Source organism: Callionymus lyra, chromosome 19 (genome assembly GCF_982586985.1).
Source record: "Callionymus lyra chromosome 19, fCalLyr1.hap1.1, whole genome shotgun sequence".
NCBI classification, from domain to species: Eukaryota; Metazoa; Chordata; class Actinopteri; order Syngnathiformes; family Callionymidae; genus Callionymus; species Callionymus lyra.
The window spans coordinates 14,920,640-14,942,678 of NC_141836.1; the positions used below are offsets into that span (position 1 = coordinate 14,920,640).

Genomic DNA, 22,039 nt, shown 5'->3' on the forward strand with positions numbered 1-22,039 from the left:
CCCCCAACATTTATTTGGGTGTATATCGGTGAGTACGTTTATTATAAATGACTCTGAAACAAATGTGGAAATAATGAGTCTAGTTTCATGCGTTTAAATTGGTAAAGGCAAGCAAACACAAAATGAGGTACTTATGTGCTTAAATTTTACTATTTTTCTCGCTTTATCTCTGCATAAGACATTATTAAAGAACCGCTTCAGGGAAAACTAAACATTGTCTCTGGAAAACGGAAGTAATGTTTATCCATCGCTAGCAGGAGAAAATGTATTTAAAACACCCTTATGACTATCTAAAGACAGTTGAACATCTTGTGCCGTTTTTCATAAAATAGAATAAACTCTCCAACACGTGAATGATTATTTCACAAACGAAAGTATTTTTTCCAAAGTTAGACTTAAATTGTGCAACTATCAAGCCGCTCAGCTGAGGTCCAATTACTGTGATTCAACAAAGTGGTCTCATCCATATTCACTCAAGTCAGTGAATGGACGGCGTCTTACGTCATTCTTTATATTTAATTAGTTACATGACACCAGCGCTAAGGGGGGGGATTGATTTGCATTTCTCTTACATCTATTATGTTTTTAATCATGTTTGTGGCCAGCAAATCAAAGTTAAGGCACATTATTGTCAAACCATTGATCAACATTTTAAGATTCTGTCCGTACAATTGAAATTCATCCATTACAACTTTGAATCCATCATTAATTCAGAGGTATTAAGAGAAAGATAGATGGATAGATAAACTTTATTGATCCCTCTGGAGGTCTCCTTCGGGAAATTGTTTTTCCGGCACATAAAACGGTAACAAGAACAAAGTGCAATAAAAAGAAAGCGCAAGATGACACAAGATCAAACATAAATAACAATGAAAAAGGATACAACGATTAACATGGAATAGTATCATCTTTTCACTCCACTCCTGCACTCAAACTCAGAACTAAACACCCTAATAGCACGAGGAATGAATGAGTCCCTGAGTCTATTAGTGTTGCATCTGGGGAGGAGCATTCGTGGACTGGGAATAATGAGACAGTTAAAGATTTATTACGTCAAATTTTTTTTGCAAGTTCAAAAAATGTTTAAACAGAAGGACCAGAAAAAAAGACACACTAACAGTTTCAGGATACCTTTATCCCTGTGTTATCTAAAGGTCAAGGTGGCCGGAAGGCCAGGTATCAAATGTGTATTTGGTATCCCTTGTGTTGCCTCTGGGTCAAGGTGAACAACCCCCACCCCTGCATATGTATCATCAGTTGACCTAGAGGCAACACAAGGGATACCACAAACACATTTGTTACCTGGCCTTCCGGCCACCTTGACCTTTAGATAACACAAGGGTTAAGAAAACACAAAGTATGTCTCTTCATATCAGAAAGGTACAGTATTCAGCAGGTTTCTTTTGGGTTGAATTTGTTTTGCCTATGTTGACTTAACTAAATATCCCATTGTTTTGTTGATTTTTCCTGACTCAAGCAAAACCATTAAACTGTAACGCTGAGCATTATCTAAATGGTTGCTTCACCAAACACATTTGCCACTTGGTAGTCTAAGACCGAATATGTTAATGTATGTGTATGTATGCAACAAAGCTGTTCTTATCGGAATTTAAATTCTTTAAAATATGCTTACCTGAAAAGCGAACTCCTTTTTTCCTCAGTAATGAGTTTCGTCTCTTTTGTCCCTTTTCGGCGTCCGTCCGTGCAGTAGGTCACATGACAAGGTAGGGCTGCTCCAGCTGCTGTTGTCGTGCTGTCAAAAATAGCATAAACAGTGAGCAGCACGCTTGCTTCCACTTCATTCGTAAGTATAAATGGCTAGTGTCGACTATAGGGGTTCACGTGTTCGTTTGTGTGGGCTCGTTTCGTATTTGTAGCCATAATCTCGAGGTCGGAGGTGGAAATAGCTTTGCTGAGCTAACGATGCTTCTACTGCTCAGTGGCGAGGATGACAACAATGTCATCAAAGTGTCTTCATTGAAGAACGAAAGAGAAAAGTATCCATCCGTGTACATGTTTTCTGTTTTTAGTATTGCTCAAATTATTTTGCTAGCCAACGGGTTTTCCTTTAATATGCACGTTACATAATGTAAAGGCTCCTTTATGATCGGAAACGGAAAAAAAAGAACATGTGTCGCTCAGTTTCTTTCACTCAACTTAAGTTAAGAAATTGCACTTTTTAATGATGAATATTATTGTAACACTTTCCATAAAAGTGCCATAAAATGAGTCATTAACGAAAAATGTTTGAGGTCACCTTTTAAGTTGAGATGACAGTTTCTTTAGATTAATCTCTTTCTTTTCGTTTTCCTAAGACTTGCCCTAGGGTGGGGGGCTGCACCAACATGGAGAGGTGGACGCTCTTGAGGACGTGAAGCCGGATCCTGTCTCCTCGCAGATTTCCTCACCGACGCCGACAAGCATGGCATCTGGCTACCCGCCTCCTTTCGAGGGTGTCGGGGAAGTGAAGGAGGGCTTTCTCTGTCCCCTCTGTCTAAAGGACTTACAGTCTTTCTACCAACTACAAGACCACTATGAGGAGGAGCACTCTGGAGAGGACAGGCATGTACGAGGACAGCTAAAAAGTGAGTCCAATGTAGCATCGATGAGCGTTTATTTGTTGCTTAAACTAAGTTCCCTGACACAGGTTTGGTACAGCGAGCAAAAAAGGCCACAGACAAACTCCTGAAGAGAGACGGAGACGAGCGTCCAGACACCGGCAGTTATGAGTCATTCTACTACGGCGGAGTTGATCCGTACATGTGGGAGCCACAGGAACTTGGTAAGAGAGTCAGGAGGTGATTTTGTTTTTCTTGTCAATGCTCAGAATGATCTGATCCTACAGGAGCAACAAAGAGTCACTTGGACTTCTTCAAAAAACACAGAGCGGCCAGGATCGATCATTACGTCATTGAGGTCAACAAGATGATCATCCGCCTGGAAAAGGTAAGCTAGCGATCAGGGACTTTAGATGCTGGAGTGATTTTAATAAAACTCCATTTCCAGTTGACGTCCTTCGACAGGGTGAGCGCCGACGCCGCAAAAATCCGAGGTGAGTTATTTTTGTGTTGTTTCAAGTCTGAAAATGAGCTCACCAGTTCTCCTTCGCAGCCATCGAGAAGTCGGTGGTGCCGTGGGTGAACGACTCCGACGTCCCCTTCTGTCCCGACTGCGGGAACAAATTCAACATGCGGAACAGGCGCCATCACTGCCGGCTCTGCGGCTCCATCATGTGCAAGAAGTGCATGGAGTTCGTGCCGCTGCCGCTGGCCCGTGTGTAGAACCTGTCCAAAGAATCGACCATTCAAAACGATCACGGCTTTTTATGTTGCTTTTATTTCTCATCCTAGAAAAGCTCATAAGCGGAACTCGAGAGGCCCTGTGTGTTCCTGGGAGCCCCGGTCTGACCCGGAGTCTACCCGCGGGGGGGAGCGGGGGCATGGGTTCGAGGCGGGGCAGCCTCAGCAGCCTGAGCAGTGTCACCTCCATGCTGGAGGAGAAGGACGACGAGAAGATCCGATGTTGTCGCCATTGTATGGACACGCTGATGAAGAGGCAGCAGAAGTTGGATGAGAAAGAGTTTGTGCCCGATGTTGTGAAACTTTACGAGGTGAGCAGCCGTCCAGGTGAGTGGTCACTGTTGGGCCCTCCTGAATGTTTGTGTCACTCTCAGAGGCTGAGGATGTGTATGGAGAAAGTGGACGAGAAGGCTCCAGAGTACATCAGAATGGCTGAATCGCTCAAGTAAGTTTATTTGTTTGTCTATGAATACAGATGATGCTCCACTTCAGGAGTGAATATGAATAAAAAATATCTACACGCATCTTTATATATGTGTCTTGTGATGGACTGGGGAGCTTTCCAGGGTGTCCCATAGGCTCAAGATTACTTGTTTTATGTCCTGATTCTTCTTCCCTCAGTGCCGGAGAGACGACCTACAATCTGGACACGGCAGGTGGTCTGAGACTGGAGGTCCAGAAATATTATGAGCTCATCGATGCTCTCAGGTGAGTCTCCGCCTCCACTCCGTGCTCCGCAGGTGTTTCAGGTTCCTCTTTCTCCTCAGTAAGAGGATCATGACATTGGGGATGAAGGACGACCCACCGCCACATCCCAAGCACCTGCAGCTCCAGAGGATGATCCGTTACACCGCCACAATGTTCGTCCAGGTGAGGATCGCAGCAGCTCAGGTGTAGCTTTTGGATGGACAACCCTTGAATCCACCCTTGTCTCGTTCAGGAGAAGCTACTGGGTCTGATGTCTCTGCCCAACAAGGATAAGTACAAGGAGCTGAAGGAGAAGAGAAAGGAAGAGCAGGAGAAGAAGCTGCAGCAGGAGAGACTGGTACGTGGAGCAACAAAGCATAAACACTGATCAACATTGTGGAAATAACCTTAAAATGATGGAGAAAATAAGAAAGTGTCCGAAGAACCTGGCGGTACGATCAGTATCACGACACAGGGGCAACAATACGATACATTCGGATTCTGTAAGGATCTATTTGTAGTATTGTTCGAGTACATCTAGTGGCCAGAAGTTTATAATGATTTGAATATTTGCATGTTAATGGAAAGATTTAAATTTTACACACACTATTGAAATATAAATAATAAAATATGATTTGAAAGACAAAATATATATATTTATAATCATTTTCTTAAACATTGATATGGCATTGAGAAAAAAAAGCGATATTCAAGTGTAACAATATTTATGTTATACTTATGAGCTAAAATACATTGATTATACCATGTTTAATAAAAAAATAGAAATATTAAGCATGGACAAAACATGATATAAAATGTACTTTATTTAAGAAGAAAATGTTATTTCCTTTCCACTTATTTTGAGTAACAATAAATAATCAAAGAAAGTGTAAGGGATGAAGGAAAAAAGAAGAAAGTTCAGCTAGTAGTAGAAATGAAGTAGTGAATAATAGAAAAATAGAAAATAAAGTAGCCAGTGAGACGTCTAAAACATTTCCTCTTCATTGGTCAAATCATAGTTTGTCTCTCTGACCACCAGGCGGTGCAGGAGGCCCTCAAGAGGAGGCAGGACTCGGAGAAGTCTCGTCCAATCAATGCCAATGGCGAGCTGCCGCCCAGACCGCCACGGATGACCAAAGAGGGGGGGTGGCTGCCGTCCGCCGACTCGGCTCACTCCCGCTGCGAGTCGGAGGACCCGCTCCTCCAGCAGATCGAGAACATCCAGTCGTTCCTCCGCCAGGCCCGAGACGCCAAACGGTCGGACGAGGTGGCCATGCTGGAGGAGAACCTGCGACAGCTGCAGGACGTGTACGACCAGCAGCAGACCAGTCTGGCCATCGCGCTCTCGCAGAAGTTGGCCCAGGAGGAGAGCCTGCAGCAGGGCGAGCTGGACCGGCTGGAGGCCCGGGAGAGGGAGGAGAGGAAGCTCAAAAGCGGGACCGTCGCGCCCAGTCAGCCTGCCTACACCTGGGAGAGAACTCTGGACATCAGTGGCTTCCAGGACCAGGGGGACCAGGAGGAGGATGAGGAGGAAGAGGAGGAGTTGACACCAAAAGCTCAGGAAATCTCCTCCTTCTCCACCTTGGATGATCAGGAGGAGTCACCTCCTCGACTGAGAAGCTTAGGGGGGCACGTCACACCGCCGGGGGGAGACAACAGCGCCTCCATGAACACGTTTGATGAAGATTCGACACCCGTCGAGGAGGATCCGTCAAACCCCTTTTTTGAGGACATCAAGAAGGAGCTCAAGGGAGAAGCCAACGGGAAGAAAGAATACAATCCTTTCGACGAAGAGGAGGAAGAGGGGGGGACCGTACCTGGCAATCCTTTTGAGGACGAGGCTGAAGGCGCCAACCCTTTCCTGGAGGCGTCCCCGGTGGCCTCCACCAACCCCTTCGACGGGGACGAGGACGACGAGGCGCTGCCGGACCTGGACATGATCGAGGAGGAGCTCCTGCTACAGCAGATCGACAACATCCGGGCGTACATCTTCGACGCCAAACTCAGCGGCCGCCTGGACGAGGTGGAGCTGCTGTCGCAGAACCTGAAAGAACTGCAGCGCACCCTGCTGGAGCAGAAGAAGAAATCACACTGATGCAGCTTCAGCCGGGGATTCAGAGACGCCACTAAACGGATTTTTAATGTGACAGAAACATGGTTGTTTTTTCTTAGTTCCTTCCATTTCAGACGACCACCTCACTACCATAGTTCAATACATTTACTGTTGCACTTGTGTCTCCTCATAATCCAGCTCTAAAAGCAAACCTTGCACTTGATTTAAAGCGCCGAGTCATCAATGCTTAAAAATCCAACAACTACATTGAAAAAAAAAACAACTGCAGGTATTGGTTAAACAATAACTTCGTACAGTGTTTGTTCAGTGCTTTATAGTCTGGCTTCCTACTTTATTGTATTATTTCACACTTGACTGTAACACAAATCTTCACATTTACCACTGACTCGAACATAAAGTTCAAATAATGTCGAGCTCTTAATGTGAAGCATGTTCAGCAGCGTGAGGATCATAAATACTATTTCATTCACTACTCTCAACACAACTCTCTGGAGGAAGAGCCGTTCGATCAAAGATATCATGAGGTCAGGGTTGGTTTTTGTTTTTCCAGACGCCGACAAGTATTACCTGTTTCGACCGTGGTTGTTTAACACTCAGAATTATGATGCTTTATGGATGTTGTGAATAACTGGAAGAGTTTTTGTGTGTCCAGATGATCAGAAAGTTGGTAAAAGTTTCTACATGTTGAATTAAAATCATGACTAACACGAAGTGATTACTTCAGAAAATCTAAACCAATAAATGATTAAAAAAAATGTTCGTCTTTCCATCATCCCATTATTTAGTACAGAAAAAGATCGTAAGGTATCTGTAAAACACACAATAAAACCCTCAACAAAAACATGCACACAAAACAAGTACACAGAAATAAATCCTTATAGAATACACACAAAGGCATACACACAATAAAACTAACGCATACAAACCCTTAACAAAAAAATATATAAACTAAAACAAGCACTCAAACAAATAAAAACTACAACAAAACAAAGCAAGCACAACAAACGAGGCCTTCCAAAAACAAACAAAAGGTCAAACAGAAAACACTAAAACAAACTGTTCAACAAATAAACACAAATCCTCAAACAAAAAAAAGACACCAAAGTAAACTCATTTAGAAAAAATAAGCTCAAAAACACGCACACTAAACCAAACTCATACAAGCCCTTAACAAATACACACACAAATAAACCCTTCACAAAAATCACAAACGCTCAAACAAAATAACGTAAACACTAAACTTAACCCTTGGGTTATCTCAGGGTCAAGGTGACCTGAAGGCCACGAAAACAAATGTGTTTGTGGTATACCTTGTGTTGTCTCTGGGTCAATATGAACCAGGTGAACCTTCACCTGGTTCATATTGACCCAGAGACAACACAAGGGTTAACAAAATCACAAAAGCTCGAACCTTAAAAACCCACACACTAAAACTCATACAAAGCCCTTGACAAATACACATAAAACAACACGCACACACTAAAACGAACCTTTATCAAAATCACAAACTCAAAAAATAGGGACACTAAAACAAACTAATACAAAGACCCAATAAAACAAAACACCAACTTTTTTTCTGCGACTTTTGTCGAGAATTGTGAGTTCACTGGTCTGCTGCAAAAGATTATGGGTTGTTAGCCCGAGCCTGGTTTATGGAAGCGTTTGATGTGATATGAAGCCGACTTACTTGAACTTTCAACTAGTCTTTTAAATGTCATTTGAAGTATCAACCTACTCTCAGAACACATGGTCGATCATAAAAAAAGATCCAGGAACTAGAGTGACACTGAAAATGTAAACTCCAATTTGACTTTATTTTAAACGTGTATAGTGTGAATTTTCTTTCCATCTACAAACATCGAAGTCCAAGAGAGTCTTTTGCATGTGTGTCCCGGTCCAAAGGGAGCAAAAAAACAAAGTAGTCCATATAATCCACACAAGTCTGTGATGGTCCTCCTCAGTCCTGAGCCTCTGCGTTCATCTTCGCTCTGTATTTGCCGGTCATCTCTTTAGGCAGCGGCACTATGCTGGGACACGGAACCTGACCTTCCACTTCACAGATACACTCCCTCAGACAATACTTCTTAGGCCCAAAGTTTGCTGGGCTGGCGGCCTGCATCCTCACCTTAGCCTCTTCCTGCAGGACAGTTCTGGAAGACAAAGGTTAAGTGAATATCTCCACTCGTGCGTGGATCTTGACTCAAGTACATACTCCGTTTTCCCCAAAATCTTCTTCACGTGTTGGAAGATTTCTTTAAATTCCTTTCCCTCCACATCCACCAGAACTTGTTCACCATCATCTGCGGCACAAGTGGAATATCAGACAGTTGTTGAATTTAGTCAGCTGGAATCAAACGAGTAATCAGTATTTATAAACGTATTTAAAAAGGCAAACGTGCCGTTTATTAACAAACTAGTAGATATGTGTGTATGTGCCGCTTCCTGGGTATCGGCAGTGGTCACTCGCGTTTCACCTTTGATTTCTTTACATTTTAAATACCCGTCAGAGGATTGTATTCCTGCAGTTTAACTGCGTTTGCTTTGGTTTTGTCACCACTGTACACTAATAATGACATAGAACACATGTCCTAGAATATCGGAAATTAATCATGTACAATAACTCTACACTTTCCAAGTTTTCACTCGATAAAACTCCCTCGCAAAACCTCTTAGGCAAGTAAAATATTTATCGGAATCCCTATGATAACATACGTTATACATTTATCTTTTAATTTGATCAATTTGCACATCGTTTTTCTGGACCCGTCTGCCTTTTTTAGCCTGTTCAAGACCGACCAGCCATGTTTACACTTTATGTTTGATTACTGTATATTTAACTTATGGTGTGTTTGTTCAATCTGTGAACGTCATTTGGTGTTTCTATGCAAATTCTCATTTGCAATTAATTGATTAATAATTATTGAAATTATTATTACAATCAAACCTCTTTTCCAGTTTCTTTGTTTGGCTTTCCAATGATACCAACCTTTTTAAAATGGGGTAAATATTAAGTTATTTTGAAATTTAGAGCCAATTCACAGAAAAGGTCAAAGCTAATTTATTAAAAGCTAAATCTAGTATGTTCATGGAGTCGCAAAAGAAAGACACATTATCAAGACCATTATTAAGAACTCCTAAACTAAAATGTACGAACCCAGATAGAACCGCAGGAAGGAAGACGGGGTCATGTTTTTGAACATCATGATTTGAACCCAAGGGTTTTTGTACTGGATCTGTGGGATGCTGAAGAACACGAACTTCCTGCAACAAAAAAAGAAGTCAATGTTACCTCTTGAAATCTGTATTTAATTTGCTTTAATAGTTACATCAACACAGAGATGACCATAACCGTTATTAATTTTCACGCCAATATGACGTCACAGATGTCTGACCTTGCTCCCTCGCTCAGCTCTCCACTCGTGTTGTAATTCACCGTCATGACTTTCACCTGCTTCTTAAAGATAATGTCGCCCTTCTGGAGGTATTCCAGAGTCCTCCTGATCGGGAACCTGCCCCTCATCGGCATTTTCAATTCTGTTATAGAAGCCAAACGTGCAGGAAAAACACACTTGCTCGTTGTAGACAAGCCACACAGAAAGCGCCTGGTGATGACGCACAAATATGGCGACCGGAGCTTCCTGTTACTCGTTGTTTTTATTTAGCAATAAAAACCGTTTCCACATATTTGTTGTTTCATTATTGAAGATATTTCTTGAATATTTATTAAAATATATGTAATAATATATATAATACATCTTCGCTAATTCTACAACTTTTACAAATAATACAATAGCAGATAATGGTAGATTGGCGACATCTAGTGGATGAATTAGTCATGAATAATGTACAAATACAACTCAGGTGTTTATATTTGTCTCATAAATATTCGTAGATGCACAGAAAAAGTAAATTTAATATTTGCGACCTGTATTTGGTATTTGCAAATATACAATTTTAATTTGCAAAACAGAAATACATTTCCTAAACTTAAGAGTTATGTTTGTAAAATCACATTTATATTTGTGAATTTGTCTAAAAAAGATATCCCTCGGTGGAAATGCAACTGTCCACAGCTGATCTGTCTTAAAAGGAAGTCGTATTGTAATAAAAGGAAACTCTGTGATGAGTTTGATGATTTCAATAAATGTCTGACTCATAAATGGCAAATATGATGAATGATGTTTATTTGTCAATGATGTGCTGCTTCTTCTGAGAAGCCATGAGACGGGAATGCAGACACAATAGCTCAGATGTTAATACATTAGCAAATCTTGATCGGAGTGAGGTAGAAATGTAAGAATCTGAACATGAATAGCGTTGAAATGTATCAGAGGAACACGTATGATTTTTACAGAAAAGAGACACATTTAGACAATCTCGGTTTGAGCCATCTTCAACCACAATGCTGAACTCAGTCGTCTTTCTCTTTAAGGTAAATATGGTAAAGCCACAACATTTAAGCAATATTTGTCATAAAGCATTTAATAAAAATGCATTTAAGCAACATCGTCATGCACTGCAATGCACTATAAAAATGATAACAAGTGCCCTCTTCAGGTCACACAGCGACATGAGTATAAAACTGTTTTAAAAACAACATGCACTCATTTAATGAAATTACATGTACAAAGAGCATTAAACAGCAGAGCCTTTACAAACTATCACCTTTAGGTTTTAAACCTAAAGAACGCAACATATACCAATACATATTTAACATTGTCTTCCTCTTTCTGACATTTTCCACAAGTGCATATCCTCATCGAATCATCAGTGACCGCACGCACTGACCGGTAGAAAATCTCTTCTTCCATTTTTGGGAATCCTGTCCCAGTTTTTAAGTACACTTAGTATGCGACAAGCAAGACGAGAAGATTTGTAGAAAACATAGAAAAAACAAGGCCAAGTCAGCACGAGCCGACTTGCACGCAAACACAGGTAGAAAAAGAGTAGCCTGGCTACACGTTAGTGATGGCTCTGAAAACACAACCTTTCTTTTAAGAAACGTCTGCCCTCAATAAATACACATAGAGACTTACAATCATGACTGCGATGGCAGAACAATGGAAAAAGCATATTTGATTGTCATCGATGACGTCACGAAATGATTGCACAGGGAACACTAATAGTTTAAAAGCAAAACCAAAATTGTACCTTTTTTTAAAAACAGCTAAATCTCTGAGATTCTGTATAAAAAAGCTAACGCAGGCTTCTTGGCCCGTAAAAGACAAATATTAGTGAGCGAGGTTTGTTAGAAAATAAAGTCTATTTGTGTACCTGACTTGTGCTGTAAGCTGTTAGATTTGATTAGAGTCAAAACTTGTTACTTGGATTAATTGAAGCCATTTTTGTTTACAGCACAAAATAAATACTTGGGTTTAAAGTGAACACGTGTGACTTTTCTGTCTTTGAAATAAATATACAAACATATTAAGAGAAAGATTACTGTAAATATACTGTCATGACAAGGATGTAGTTAGTTACATCAAAAAAGTTTTTTTAAAGCGTCCTTATGCAAGATGAATCTTCGGAGAAACATTCCAAGTGTCGCCCAGAGTGATGGCGAAGGCTTCAGTCTGAGACGTCGGAGTCCTGACTGTTGTACTCCGCCGTCTCCATCTTCAGGATGTAGGGAATGATGCTGTCGATGGACACGTTGCCTATTAAACCAGTGAAGAAGAGCTCCTCTGTGATGGTGGAGTTCATGAGCCGCAGCGCCGGCAGTCGGGTCAGGATGCGAGTCAATCTGGAGAGCATTTTAGTTTTAGTTACAACATGCTTGTTGTTGTTTTTGGGGTCTAAATATAACATAGTAGTGAGTGTGTACCTGTAGGTGTCATCTGGGTACGCTTTCTGCACATAGTCCTGCAGCTCCATTAAGGCTTTCTCCTGGTACTTCTCGATCTGACCGCTGCTGTCCACTCCAGGGTGATCTGAGCCGAGATACACGACGGTAAACAAAAAAAACAGTTGAACGACTCGACGCCGCCATCAAGAGCTCACACTGACCCGGACTGAACAGCACTATAGCCTTCAGGTACGCATATTCATAGCTGTCGGTGTCCAACTTTGTCATGCTGTTGCAAAACTCTTGGAACTTCCAGATGTGCTCCATCACCTGCTTCACCCTTTCCCCCGAAAGTTTTTCTAGAGATAGAAACGAGGAGGCAGCGTCACAGAACACCGTGAGTGTTTACGAGCATAAACCACGTACCGTCCTGGATGTTGCCCTGCAGGTGGTTGACGATGGCCGTCAGGATGGTGGACAGGTTCATCACGTGAGCGCACTGAGCCAGTCCCAGGGTGAACAGCTCGTTCCAACTGGCTCGCACCAAGCTGGTGTTGGCTTCCTGACTGAACCGGAGATATTGAGCGTGAGCAAAAACATGAGAGTAAAACATGTCATGAGTGCTAACCCGAGTGCGGAGAAGGCAGGGATAGATCGCGCCCAGTGCATGGAAAGAAAGAGTAGCCTGGACGCTGACTCACAGATGTAGTGGACGTTCAGATACTCGGGGATGGGGCTTGGCATGGTCAGCTAGGAACAACCACAACAATCGATTAATCTCATAAGATTATTGTTGTCCCCACTTTCCTTTTTCCCCTCACCTTGAAGCTGACATGGCTGTCTGTCAGCAGCGGTCCTTCCACCTCGATGATGGGAGTGTCCTGGTCTCGACCGATGAGCTGAATGGTCGTCCCGCCCACACACGCCGTCTTGTCCATCTCAGGCGGATTGAAGACTTTGGCCAAGGTGTCGAAGGCACTGCCACACATGACGTGAACATGAATCTTACGGAGGGCTACGCGAAGGCATTTACGGGCTTCCGGCGAAGCCACACACACCGAGTTATGTCGCTGGCTTTTTGCTCGTCCTGCTGGCTGTCTGAGGTATCGCCGTTGTTCAGGTTGTCTCTCAATGAATCGCTCAAGTGGGCCAGGGATGTCACCACATTAGCAAGCGTCCCCAAATCTCCATGCCCAGGATCCATCTGAGAAAACCAGTGTATCATAAAGTTAACTTTTCCTGCACAATCAGGACAAGATTTTCTCATCGTCATCTCCTTAGATTACAATGTAAACCCCACGTAAACAAAATGTAACCAACAAACAAATGAAAACTTGGCTTACATTTTACTTACTTACATTTTGTGTTTTGTATTATTCATTAATTTGACTCTGTAATGCCACCACAAAAAACAACCCATGTTGTGTTTACAACCTTGGCAACAAAAGTTTCTGATTCAGAAATCAAAACGAGATATTCGGTTTTTACCCCTGTGTCGTCTCTGGGTCAATGTGAACGACCTCCCTGGCTACATATGCAGTAGTGAAGGTCGTTCACATTGAGCCAGAGACAACACAAGGGATACCTCAAATACTTTTTTTTTTCACCCAAGAGTTAAACACTACAAATAAAAAAGGCGAGTGTGGTGTGTTCAATAGCACGGCTACGGTGCATTAAAAAGCATCGGACAAATAAAATTTGCGGAAAAACAAATGAAAATAAAACTTAATAAAGAACTTGCAAACTGAAAGCTGTGTGTGCATTTTTAGTTTGACATGAAATCACAATAATAAATAAAAAAATATCAACTTTTATGCTGTTTCCTATGTTTTTCTATAAAAGGTAGAATGAAAGTAAAAAGCAATTTAAACCAACACGAACACGCTGATGCCTGCTACCGCTTCTTAAAATTACAGTGTCCAAAAATAATATTATTACATTATATAATATTAAATATTAGTGGTAAACACTGGTTTTACCTTATGGTCTGTTGCTAGCAGCAGGGTTCCATCATTGTTCATGATGGGCTGCCGGATGTTCACCAGCATCCCCTGGTCCAGCAGGCTCGATCTACATAATTCAAAGAGCAAAAAAAACACATTCAGATGATAACGGACGTCATTATTATCTTTACAAAAACTCACAAATGAGTGAAATTAATCAGCTTAAGAAATAAAACAAGGTGGTGAGGCTGCAGCTCACCTGGAACCATCCATGTCTGCATCAGAGATGAAGGTTGGCGTCGCAATAAGGGGACTGTTAAGGTCTTTACGGATATAGATCTTTTGGGTGGAGGCAGCACAGTTGGTATGCTTTTCTCGAGGCAACACTTCCATCGGCTTTCTCTCACTCTGGACCGCTGTCAGCAACAGCAGCTCTTGAGTATCTTCATCAACATTGTTTTATTTCGGTTCATTTTGACACAAATTTCAAAATAAAACACTATTGACATGCATTCATTTTCGTCTGAAAATCCACATTACATCTTGACTGGAAGCATAGATAATAAGTCATGATAAAATAATCTCGCACGACACCATAAACGACCAGGGAACGTTATTAAATAAATAATTAAACCGATTAATATTTTGCTGTTGATTTACTCAATATTGGATATAATATGAAAAACACTCACAATCAGTCTTCATTCCCATTTTCAGGCATTTCCGCAACCGACAGAATTGACAGCGGTTGCGGTGATGCTTATTGATGACACAGTCCTGTTTGCTTCGGCAGCTGTAGGTGAGATTCTTCCTCACGCTGCGCTTGAAGAAACCTTTACATCCCTCACAGCTGACGGCACCATAGTGACGACCTGAACAAGGAGAAACTAGCTCGTGTTAAAAGGCTGTTTATTATGTAGACAGGTCGAGGCTAAAATAACAACTGCCCTCTTTAGATGTACCTGAGGCCTTGTCTCCACACACAACACAGTACTCTGCAGGCTGAGGTCGGTTCAATTCCCCGGGTTGCACTAGTAACCGTTCCATTGATAAAGGATCTGTGACGATCTAGATTTTTTTAAAAAGCAAAGGGTTAGATAATAAATTATCCAGAAAATCTAAAGTGGCTTCACCTGAATCCTTCCTGGCATTAGACTGTCTGCAGAAGTAAAAAATAGCTGCTTGGTGTTGTGGTTGTCTGGTGAGGCGAGAATGACCTTGCCTCCACCGGAACCATTTGCCGTAGTAAGAATAAACTGTTGCTTGGGAGTAGTGGAGGGGCTCATAGCTGTCACAATCTGAATCTTCTGACCCGTCTGTTGATCCGCTACAATCTGAGTAAGTAAATAAAGGGAACCATTTAAAAAAAAAGGCTGATATTGTATGTATTATCATGTTATTACTTGATAATAACCTGTATTTGCTGCGGTGCAGAGACGCCATCAGTAGAAATGACTTGAAAGCGTTGTGGTGACTGACTGTTCGCAGAGTCAGGTGGAGAAGGTGATGCCTGTAAAGAAGTGCTATTTTCTTTATTATGCAAATAGTTAAAAACACAAAATTCACATACACACAACCTACATATGCCTCTCTTTAATTCATTTCAATTGTGTGTTTTTTTCTTACCATGAGTCGTATTTGTATAAAAATAATGAATTACATTTATTTCAGATTGATATAAACATCAATATTCAATTTAAAGATAACACCATAATAATCTTTAAATAATCATACTCAATATTACTAAGCAAAAAAAATGTTTTCTTCTTTTTCTTCAAACATTATCACACTCACCTCTGCCTCATGCTTGAAGTCTACATTCTGCTGTGAGAGAAGATTCAGGTTGGCCGTCATGATGATGTGAGGTCATTGGTGACGTCTGCAGGGAGAAATGTGAGGGAAATGATTCATCTAATGCAGATGCATTGTTTAGATAACCAGGCCTTTACGCTATATTTAAAGTAAGTGGATTTAAAATCCAATGTTATACGATGCCATAGTTACATATTTTAATGCTGTAACTAGAAAAATAAATTGAAATTAATTTAGTGCTTAACATCATTTAACTTTTTTCAATGCATTTCATTAAGACGTGTGCATTATTGCTATTAATGTGCACATTGTAGATTTTAATTGTTTAATTATTTATATGCCATTTTATGGTAATATCTCTTATTGTATTGTTTTGTATTGTGTTGTGTTTTATTGTATGAATGTATTTTTATGTCATTTGTGTTATTTTGTTTTTATATTCTGTAATGCCACCAAAAACAAATTCCTGAGTTGTGTTTACGAAACTGGCAATTAAAGTATTTCGATTCTGAATCTGATTCTTCTGCTACCACGCCACAAATTAAAGTGGTTCCTTTTAAATGTAGCCTTTATCCGCAACAACTATAGTGTAAACAATCTCTCTACGATGTCAGCTAGAAAATTTAAAACGCAATACAAAGACACACTTGTTGATTTTTACTTTTTTGACATTTTTATTTTACCATACGTTAACATATTTATAACTTTTCTGACATGATTCACATTCTCATCTTACGTCAAGCCTTTCATATATAAAATCTTATTCTTAGACTTCCAAAGATTACAAAACAAAACATGAAAACATAATAATTGATCATGATATTTATATATATATATTTTTCTTTCAGATTTTAAAATTTAACACAAATTGCAATATTTACATAAACAAATGAGATATTGTTGTATCCTATAAATAGTCACTTATTTGACTTTTAAAGAAGTACCTTACTGTTTAATTTCAACGAACTTTAAAATAAGATATATATATTTATATATTTATATATAGAAAGGACGAAGGTTGTCAATGATTGGTCTGATTAGATGTCAATCAATACAACCGCAATACTGATCACAAAAGTGAACAAAATGGAGAATTTGGAAAAAAGCCAATACAAAGATCTATATTTTAAATAAAAACAAAAATTACATCAGTATTATTTATCCAGTAGTATTTTTAGTGAAAAACGACAGGTGTGTTCAGCGAGAGTCTGTCAAATCAGAACAGGATGTTTTGTCCTCTGTCCTCGCGATGGCAAAGGTAAAAGGGTCGAGTTCATCTTCCTCAGCTCTCTCTGCTGTTAGCAGATGAAAAACATCTCACTTCGCCATCGCTGTCACGCTCTCACGACGGCTTATTCTTGGAGTGTGTGCGCGAGTGTTGTTGCTGCTGAATGACAAGCGGCATCCCAGTGTGCCAGGGAGTCAGACGTGAGTCGGCTAGTTAGCATGTTAGCAAGATGGTAGCAGCGCTGCTTCTATCAGCCGCGAATACGACGCCTCCTGAACCCGGAGCCGTGACACTCACCTCCTGCTGGAGCCTTGACGACACCGCAGAGCCGGCGTGTTTGTTTCCTAGACAGGGTGTGTTGTTGTCCTGTGAAGGGTCATAGTTCGTGACCCCGCACAGCAGCGAGAGGAGGGTTTTTTTTTTCCTTCCTCTCTCCCCCGCGCGCCTCCTCCTCCTCCTCTACCACCCCCGGGCGCGGGCCAGACACAGGTGACGTCATCATGTCTGCGCCACTTTGTCATGTTTGCGTTGTTTACATTTGGATGTCTGTCATGTCGCTTCAGCACCAGCTCAGAAAAAATAATAATCTAACTCAGAGGTTACAAAAAACGAGCTATTTTCTATTATAGTTGTCATAAAGTATTAAAATATATATAATATTACAATGTTATATTGTAAAATGTAGTCTAAACAAACACTCTAATAGTTGTATACAAAGCCACGACCAGGATTTAATGTGTGTGGACAAAACCGTTAAAGGTCAAATAGCTTTACGTCGTTTGACAACATATTCATCTACAAATAACATATTACATTAAGTAAGTAAGTAAGTAAGTCATTTGCATTTATATATCGCTTTTTCCAGACCAGGGTCACAAAGCGCTTAAACAATCAAAACAATACTCAATAAAATATATACTTTAAAGGTCAAGATAATACTGAGAACATACACAGGAGTTCCAGAAAATTAAGGAAAAGCCTGAACAAATAAAAACGTCTTAAGATGTTATAACATTATATTATTGTTCCAGGTAAATTGCCATATGTAAGAATCCCACTATTACTCTACACAGTGAGCCCTGGACCTCCATCTTTGAAGAGCTCCTGTTTGACCTTTGTTAAAGGTTAAAGAGACGAGTGGATCAGAACTGGTATCTTAGCAGCCATCGCTGAGCCTACATTGGATTCAAGGTTGAGGGTCCCCTTGTGGTGGGACTGATCCGTTGGTATGATTTAGATTGTGGTTTGTGTTTACTGGTTTCCTTCTGCTGGGGTTTTCACATGTTTTTAGTTGCAGTGCTGCGTCACTGGTGACTGTTGGGTCTTCTTTTCCTGTTTTGTTTGGTTCCTGCTGCCTTGGTGAACCGGCACTGCTCTTTCATTGTTGTGGTTCAGTATGAGTATATTGCAGGAATCACTGCCCCCAGAATAATAATAAAAATGTTTTCATTGGTATTTTTAAATGACAGAATTTTTAAATAAAGTATTTTTTTATTGGAACACTCTCTTCTTGATCATTTTGAACTTTGTCTCAGCAAGATGAGCTTTGTTGTGCTTTCACTTATTTTTTTCTCAATAGAGTTGTACAACAATAGAAGTACAAACCAGGGTATGGATCATTTGGCTCCAACACATTGGGATATAATACTTCTTTGTCTCATATGTCTCTGAACGTAGGCAACGGTAGCCATTTTAAAGGGGCAACTAATGTGAAAACTCTCCGGACTCACTCACATGTTTCAAATGTCTTCCTCTCTAAGATGCAGTCAGACCCTCATCATGACCATGTTTTTAACTTATTCATTTATAAAGTTCTTCTGAAATCCCGACGAACAAGAGGTTACGAGAGCGTAGTCCATTATGACGTAATAATGGGCTTTACTCCTCCTCCAGCCAGCTGTAATCACGCCCGCTTTGTTTATACAACAAATCATTTTGAGGTGGAGACTTCCAGGATTATTGAAACGCGATGACAGACCTAGATGTTTGACCAATCACAGCAGAGTCGGTGTGGTTATGGTAAACAAGTAGAAAGATGAAGCATTTTTCAGTAGGCTGGGCTTAAGCACATTTTCTAATGTAAATATTTAAATGAAAAGTGAGTTTTGTACAAGTCTACTGTATCTTTTAAGAAACATCTTAAGACGTTTCTATTTGTTCAGGCTTTTCCTTGATTTTCTGGAACTCCTGTTGTGTTATCAGTTTTATCTTGATCTTTAAAATATATACCTTATTGAATATTGTTTTGATTGTTTAAGCGCTTTGTGACCCTGGTCTGGAAAAGCGCTATACAAATAAAAATTACTTACTTACTTACTTACTTACATACTGATGAGTACAATAGAGTCCAACATATACTTAAGAGACACTTAAATCAAAACATTAGTTGACCTTACAAGATTATTTTTTCATAATAATCACTTTTACTACCTATTTAACTATTGTTTTTAAGGTTACCTTAATGTATTACAAATAAATAACAAATGCACCTCACACTGTTTTAAATATTAAAAAAAAAAATCCTATTTATTAAAACTATTTTTGCTATGAAATTGCAATCAAAGAAAACAAAGGTTTATTGTTTTTTAGATTTATGTTTTTTACTTTAATTTCACGACAAAAAGATCAGGGTTTTTTCTAAAGTGAAACATTGTAAAACATGGCTATTGTGGGCGTGACGACAAAGAAAGAACCATCATCCGCGCAGCACGGGTGGGAGGTGCGGGGGGGGTAAAGTAAAGTAGCAAAAAATAACGTTTATTATTGGTCGTAACATTATCACCTTAATCTATGAAATAAGTGTTGAGTTCAAAACATATTTCCTAAAAAGAACCACGTAATCGTTTTTAAAAGGCATAAACGAGACATCACGTCATTATCAGAAATGGTACGACCCTGTGTGTCAGTGGGCGGGGCCGGTCCTTGACGTTACAGTGTAATAATATACGTATGAGACGTTAGTTTTCTTTATGGATTTAAGATCAATGGCGTTCAGTCGATGTCGAGGCTGTGAGGAGGATCATAGAAGCTCATGAGGACAGACGTCAGTCATGTTGATACGCGGACTCTGGATGTTCAAGTCCAGGATCGGGAAGCGCGTGGGGAGGTTCGGGGTTCTGCATTACTTCTGCGCGGTTCTGGTGAGCGTGGCGCTGTTCGCGGTGCTGTTCGTGGACCTGATCGAACTATGGGTGACGTCGATGAGGATGAACAAGGTGCTGGAGCCGCACGCGAGCCTCGTACTCCCGCGCGACCCCCCGCAGACTAAACCCGAGGAGTTCCTCCTCATGCCCAGTCCTCTGGTGTGCCAGCGAGCCAAGCCGTACCTCATCACCATGGTAACGTCCGGACCCGCCAACCAGAGGGCACGCCAAGCCATCAGGGACACGTGGGGAGGCGAGGTGGAGGTGATGGGTTTGAGGGTCATGACCTTCTTCATGGTGGGCGTCGCTTCCGACCCGGGGCTGGCCAAGCTGCTGATAGCGGAAGGCAGGGAAAAGGGGGACCTGATCCAGGGCCGCTTCGTGGACTCGTACAGAAACCTGACCCTGAAGACCACGGCCTGGCTGAGCTGGGCCCGCGGCTTCTGCCCGCAGGTCCACTTCGTGGCCAAGGTGGACGACGACGTGCTCTTCAACCCGGGGGCCCTCCTGCGGTTCATCAACAAGAGCCGGAACCCCCACGAGAAGGGCGACCTGTACCTCGGCCGGGTCCACCTGAACGTGGCCCCCAACCGTGACCCCCACAGCAAGCATTTCCTTCCAGCAGGTGCCTACCCCCCCTCGGTCTTCCCGGACTACTGCAGTGGAACGGCGTACGTCCTCTCGCGCTCCGCACTGCTGAAGATATCCCTGGCAGCTTCAGCATCACCCTTGTCGACCCCCCTGCCCCCCGAGGACGTGTTCCTGGGTCTGTGTGCCCGGATGGCCGGGGTGCTCCCCACCCACAGCCCCCTGTTTTCTGGTAGCATGGCCGTGCCGTATGAACGCTGCTGTTACCAGGCCATGATCTCTGTGCACCACATCCCGCCCAGAGAGATGCTGCACTACTGGGCCGACATCCTCTCCTCCCCCTGCTCCTGGATCAGCATCCGTCCCGCTCTTGGACTCTGCAAAGTCCGAGCTATGCTGGGGGCCAGTTTGAGTTAAAAAAAAAACTAAAAAACTCTGGACTTTTTCTTTTTTAAATTGAGAACAGTACCTCACACCACTGAGAATGTTGATTTATTTACTTTTTAAGGACCACACTGGATAAAGACCAGCAGTGATCTGAGGCTAGACTTTGTAACCTGAATGCACTTGGACAGAGTCTGGAAAACCGAGTCGAGGATTCCTTCAAAGATGGACACCAAATATTAGCCTTTACATTTCACATGTTAGCTCACGACTCTTCAGTTGAGGTCAATTTGTTTAGTAAGTAAGTAAGTCATTTATATTTATAGAGCGCTTTTCTAGACCAGGGTCACAAAGCGCTTAAACAATTAAAACAATACCCGATAAAATATATGCTTAAAAGGTCAAGAAACCACAAAGACAAACACAGGAGTCTCAGAGAATCAAGGAAAAGCCTGCACGAATAAAAAGGTGAACAATGTAACTTTGGATTTAGGCGGGCACAAAAAATGTTACTGGTGAAATACGGCGGCGTGTATCTCGCTGAAGCTTCACTCAATATAACACACTGCTGGATAGAATATTGATCTACAATGATGATCATGTGACCTTGGACTCGAAGCCTGCATGCGTGGAGTCAGGGTCGTTTAGCAGCCAAAATAGATGTCGCCATTACTTTCCCAGCATCCTTCATTCAGCCTGAAGGAACATCTACAAAAGGTGCGCTATAGATAGATCCAACAAAACACAAAATCGTGCAAGATGTGTACACGTCTCATAGCTTTAGTATCTGATACTATGAATGTTGGGGTTTGATTAAAACATGGTTTTAAAAAACTGTAGATCAGAGGCATCACCCCTGATCGATGCGATTGTGTACAACATTGGTGTGATAATAAAGCAACAAAGTCGCAAGTCTTGTCACAAAGATACCATGTTGTTTGCACTCAGGAAATGTAAAAATAAAAGGAGATATTTTACATTAAAGATGGAACCGTCATATTCTGAGGAGTGATGAGTCTACTTTGTCGCACATCTATGGTTGATAAACAAGTTAAAGTGTGAATTAGTTTAAGATTTATATCACAAACGCAACCAT

At 41.3% G+C, this 22,039-nt stretch overlaps 4 protein-coding genes across 4 annotated transcripts; 2 read left to right on the forward strand and 2 right to left on the reverse strand.

Moving 5' to 3' along the window:
- The first annotated feature begins 1,713 nt into the window (after positions 1-1,713).
- rbsn (rabenosyn, RAB effector) lies at positions 1,714-7,051 on the forward strand. Its single transcript, XM_087781469.1, has 12 exons — positions 1,714-1,804; positions 2,316-2,585; positions 2,648-2,782; positions 2,846-2,946; positions 3,007-3,052; positions 3,112-3,273; positions 3,351-3,610; positions 3,674-3,744; positions 3,921-4,007; positions 4,067-4,169; positions 4,240-4,344; positions 5,026-7,051. The coding sequence occupies exons 2-12, from the start codon at positions 2,423-2,425 to the stop codon at positions 6,079-6,081; spliced, it is 2,289 nt and encodes a 762-aa protein (XP_087637595.1). The 5' UTR covers positions 1,714-1,804; positions 2,316-2,422; the 3' UTR covers positions 6,082-7,051.
- Positions 7,052-7,481: 430 nt separating this feature from the next.
- mrps25 (mitochondrial ribosomal protein S25) lies at positions 7,482-9,655 on the reverse strand. Its single transcript, XM_087781162.1, has 4 exons — positions 9,453-9,655; positions 9,215-9,321; positions 8,273-8,360; positions 7,482-8,210 (listed from the first exon to the last, which is right to left on the reverse strand). Exons 1-4 carry the CDS (start codon positions 9,584-9,586, stop codon positions 8,018-8,020), a joined length of 522 nt encoding a protein of 173 aa, XP_087637288.1. The 5' UTR covers positions 9,587-9,655; the 3' UTR covers positions 7,482-8,017.
- An 871-nt stretch (positions 9,656-10,526) lies between these two features.
- On the reverse strand, positions 10,527-17,280 carry nr2c2 (nuclear receptor subfamily 2, group C, member 2). Its single transcript, XM_087781163.1, has 15 exons — positions 17,126-17,280; positions 15,583-15,667; positions 15,203-15,298; positions 14,922-15,122; positions 14,751-14,856; positions 14,481-14,660; positions 14,048-14,204; positions 13,825-13,915; positions 12,904-13,049; positions 12,667-12,823; positions 12,474-12,595; positions 12,272-12,411; positions 12,067-12,204; positions 11,885-11,990; positions 10,527-11,803 (listed from the first exon to the last, which is right to left on the reverse strand). Exons 2-15 carry the CDS (start codon positions 15,640-15,642, stop codon positions 11,629-11,631), a joined length of 1,875 nt encoding a protein of 624 aa, XP_087637289.1. The 5' UTR covers positions 15,643-15,667; positions 17,126-17,280; the 3' UTR covers positions 10,527-11,628.
- A 2,484-nt stretch (positions 17,281-19,764) lies between these two features.
- On the forward strand, positions 19,765-21,946 carry b3galt4 (beta-1,3-galactosyltransferase 4). Its single transcript, XM_087782292.1, has one exon. It carries the CDS (start codon positions 19,879-19,881, stop codon positions 20,974-20,976), a length of 1,098 nt encoding a protein of 365 aa, XP_087638418.1. The 5' UTR covers positions 19,765-19,878; the 3' UTR covers positions 20,977-21,946.
- Positions 21,947-22,039: the final 93 nt, after the last annotated feature.

Coding starts and splice junctions, on each gene's coding strand:
- rbsn (XM_087781469.1), top strand. CDS start 2,423: ATGGCATCTGGCTACCCGCCTCCTTTCGAGGGTGTCGGGGAAGTGAAG. Junction 2,586..2,647: donor TGTACGAGGACAGCTAAAAA/GTGAGTCCAATG, acceptor TCCCTGACACAG/GTTTGGTACAGCGAGCAAAA. Junction 4,170..4,239: donor CCGCCACAATGTTCGTCCAG/GTGAGGATCGCA, acceptor TGTCTCGTTCAG/GAGAAGCTACTGGGTCTGAT.
- mrps25 (XM_087781162.1), bottom strand. CDS start 9,586: ATGCCGATGAGGGGCAGGTTCCCGATCAGGAGGACTCTGGAATACCTC. Junction 9,322..9,452: donor GAGCTGAGCGAGGGAGCAAG/GTCAGACATCTG, acceptor TTTTTGTTGCAG/GAAGTTCGTGTTCTTCAGCA. Junction 8,361..9,214: donor CTTCCTGCGGTTCTATCTGG/GTTCGTACATTT, acceptor CTTGTGCCGCAG/ATGATGGTGAACAAGTTCTG.
- nr2c2 (XM_087781163.1), bottom strand. CDS start 15,642: ATGACGGCCAACCTGAATCTTCTCTCACAGCAGAATGTAGACTTCAAG. Junction 14,661..14,750: donor GTGTGGAGACAAGGCCTCAG/GTACATCTAAAG, acceptor CTCCTTGTTCAG/GTCGTCACTATGGTGCCGTC. Junction 11,804..11,884: donor TACCCAGATGACACCTACAG/GTACACACTCAC, acceptor AATGCTCTCCAG/ATTGACTCGCATCCTGACCC.
- b3galt4 (XM_087782292.1), top strand. CDS start 19,879: ATGTTGATACGCGGACTCTGGATGTTCAAGTCCAGGATCGGGAAGCGC.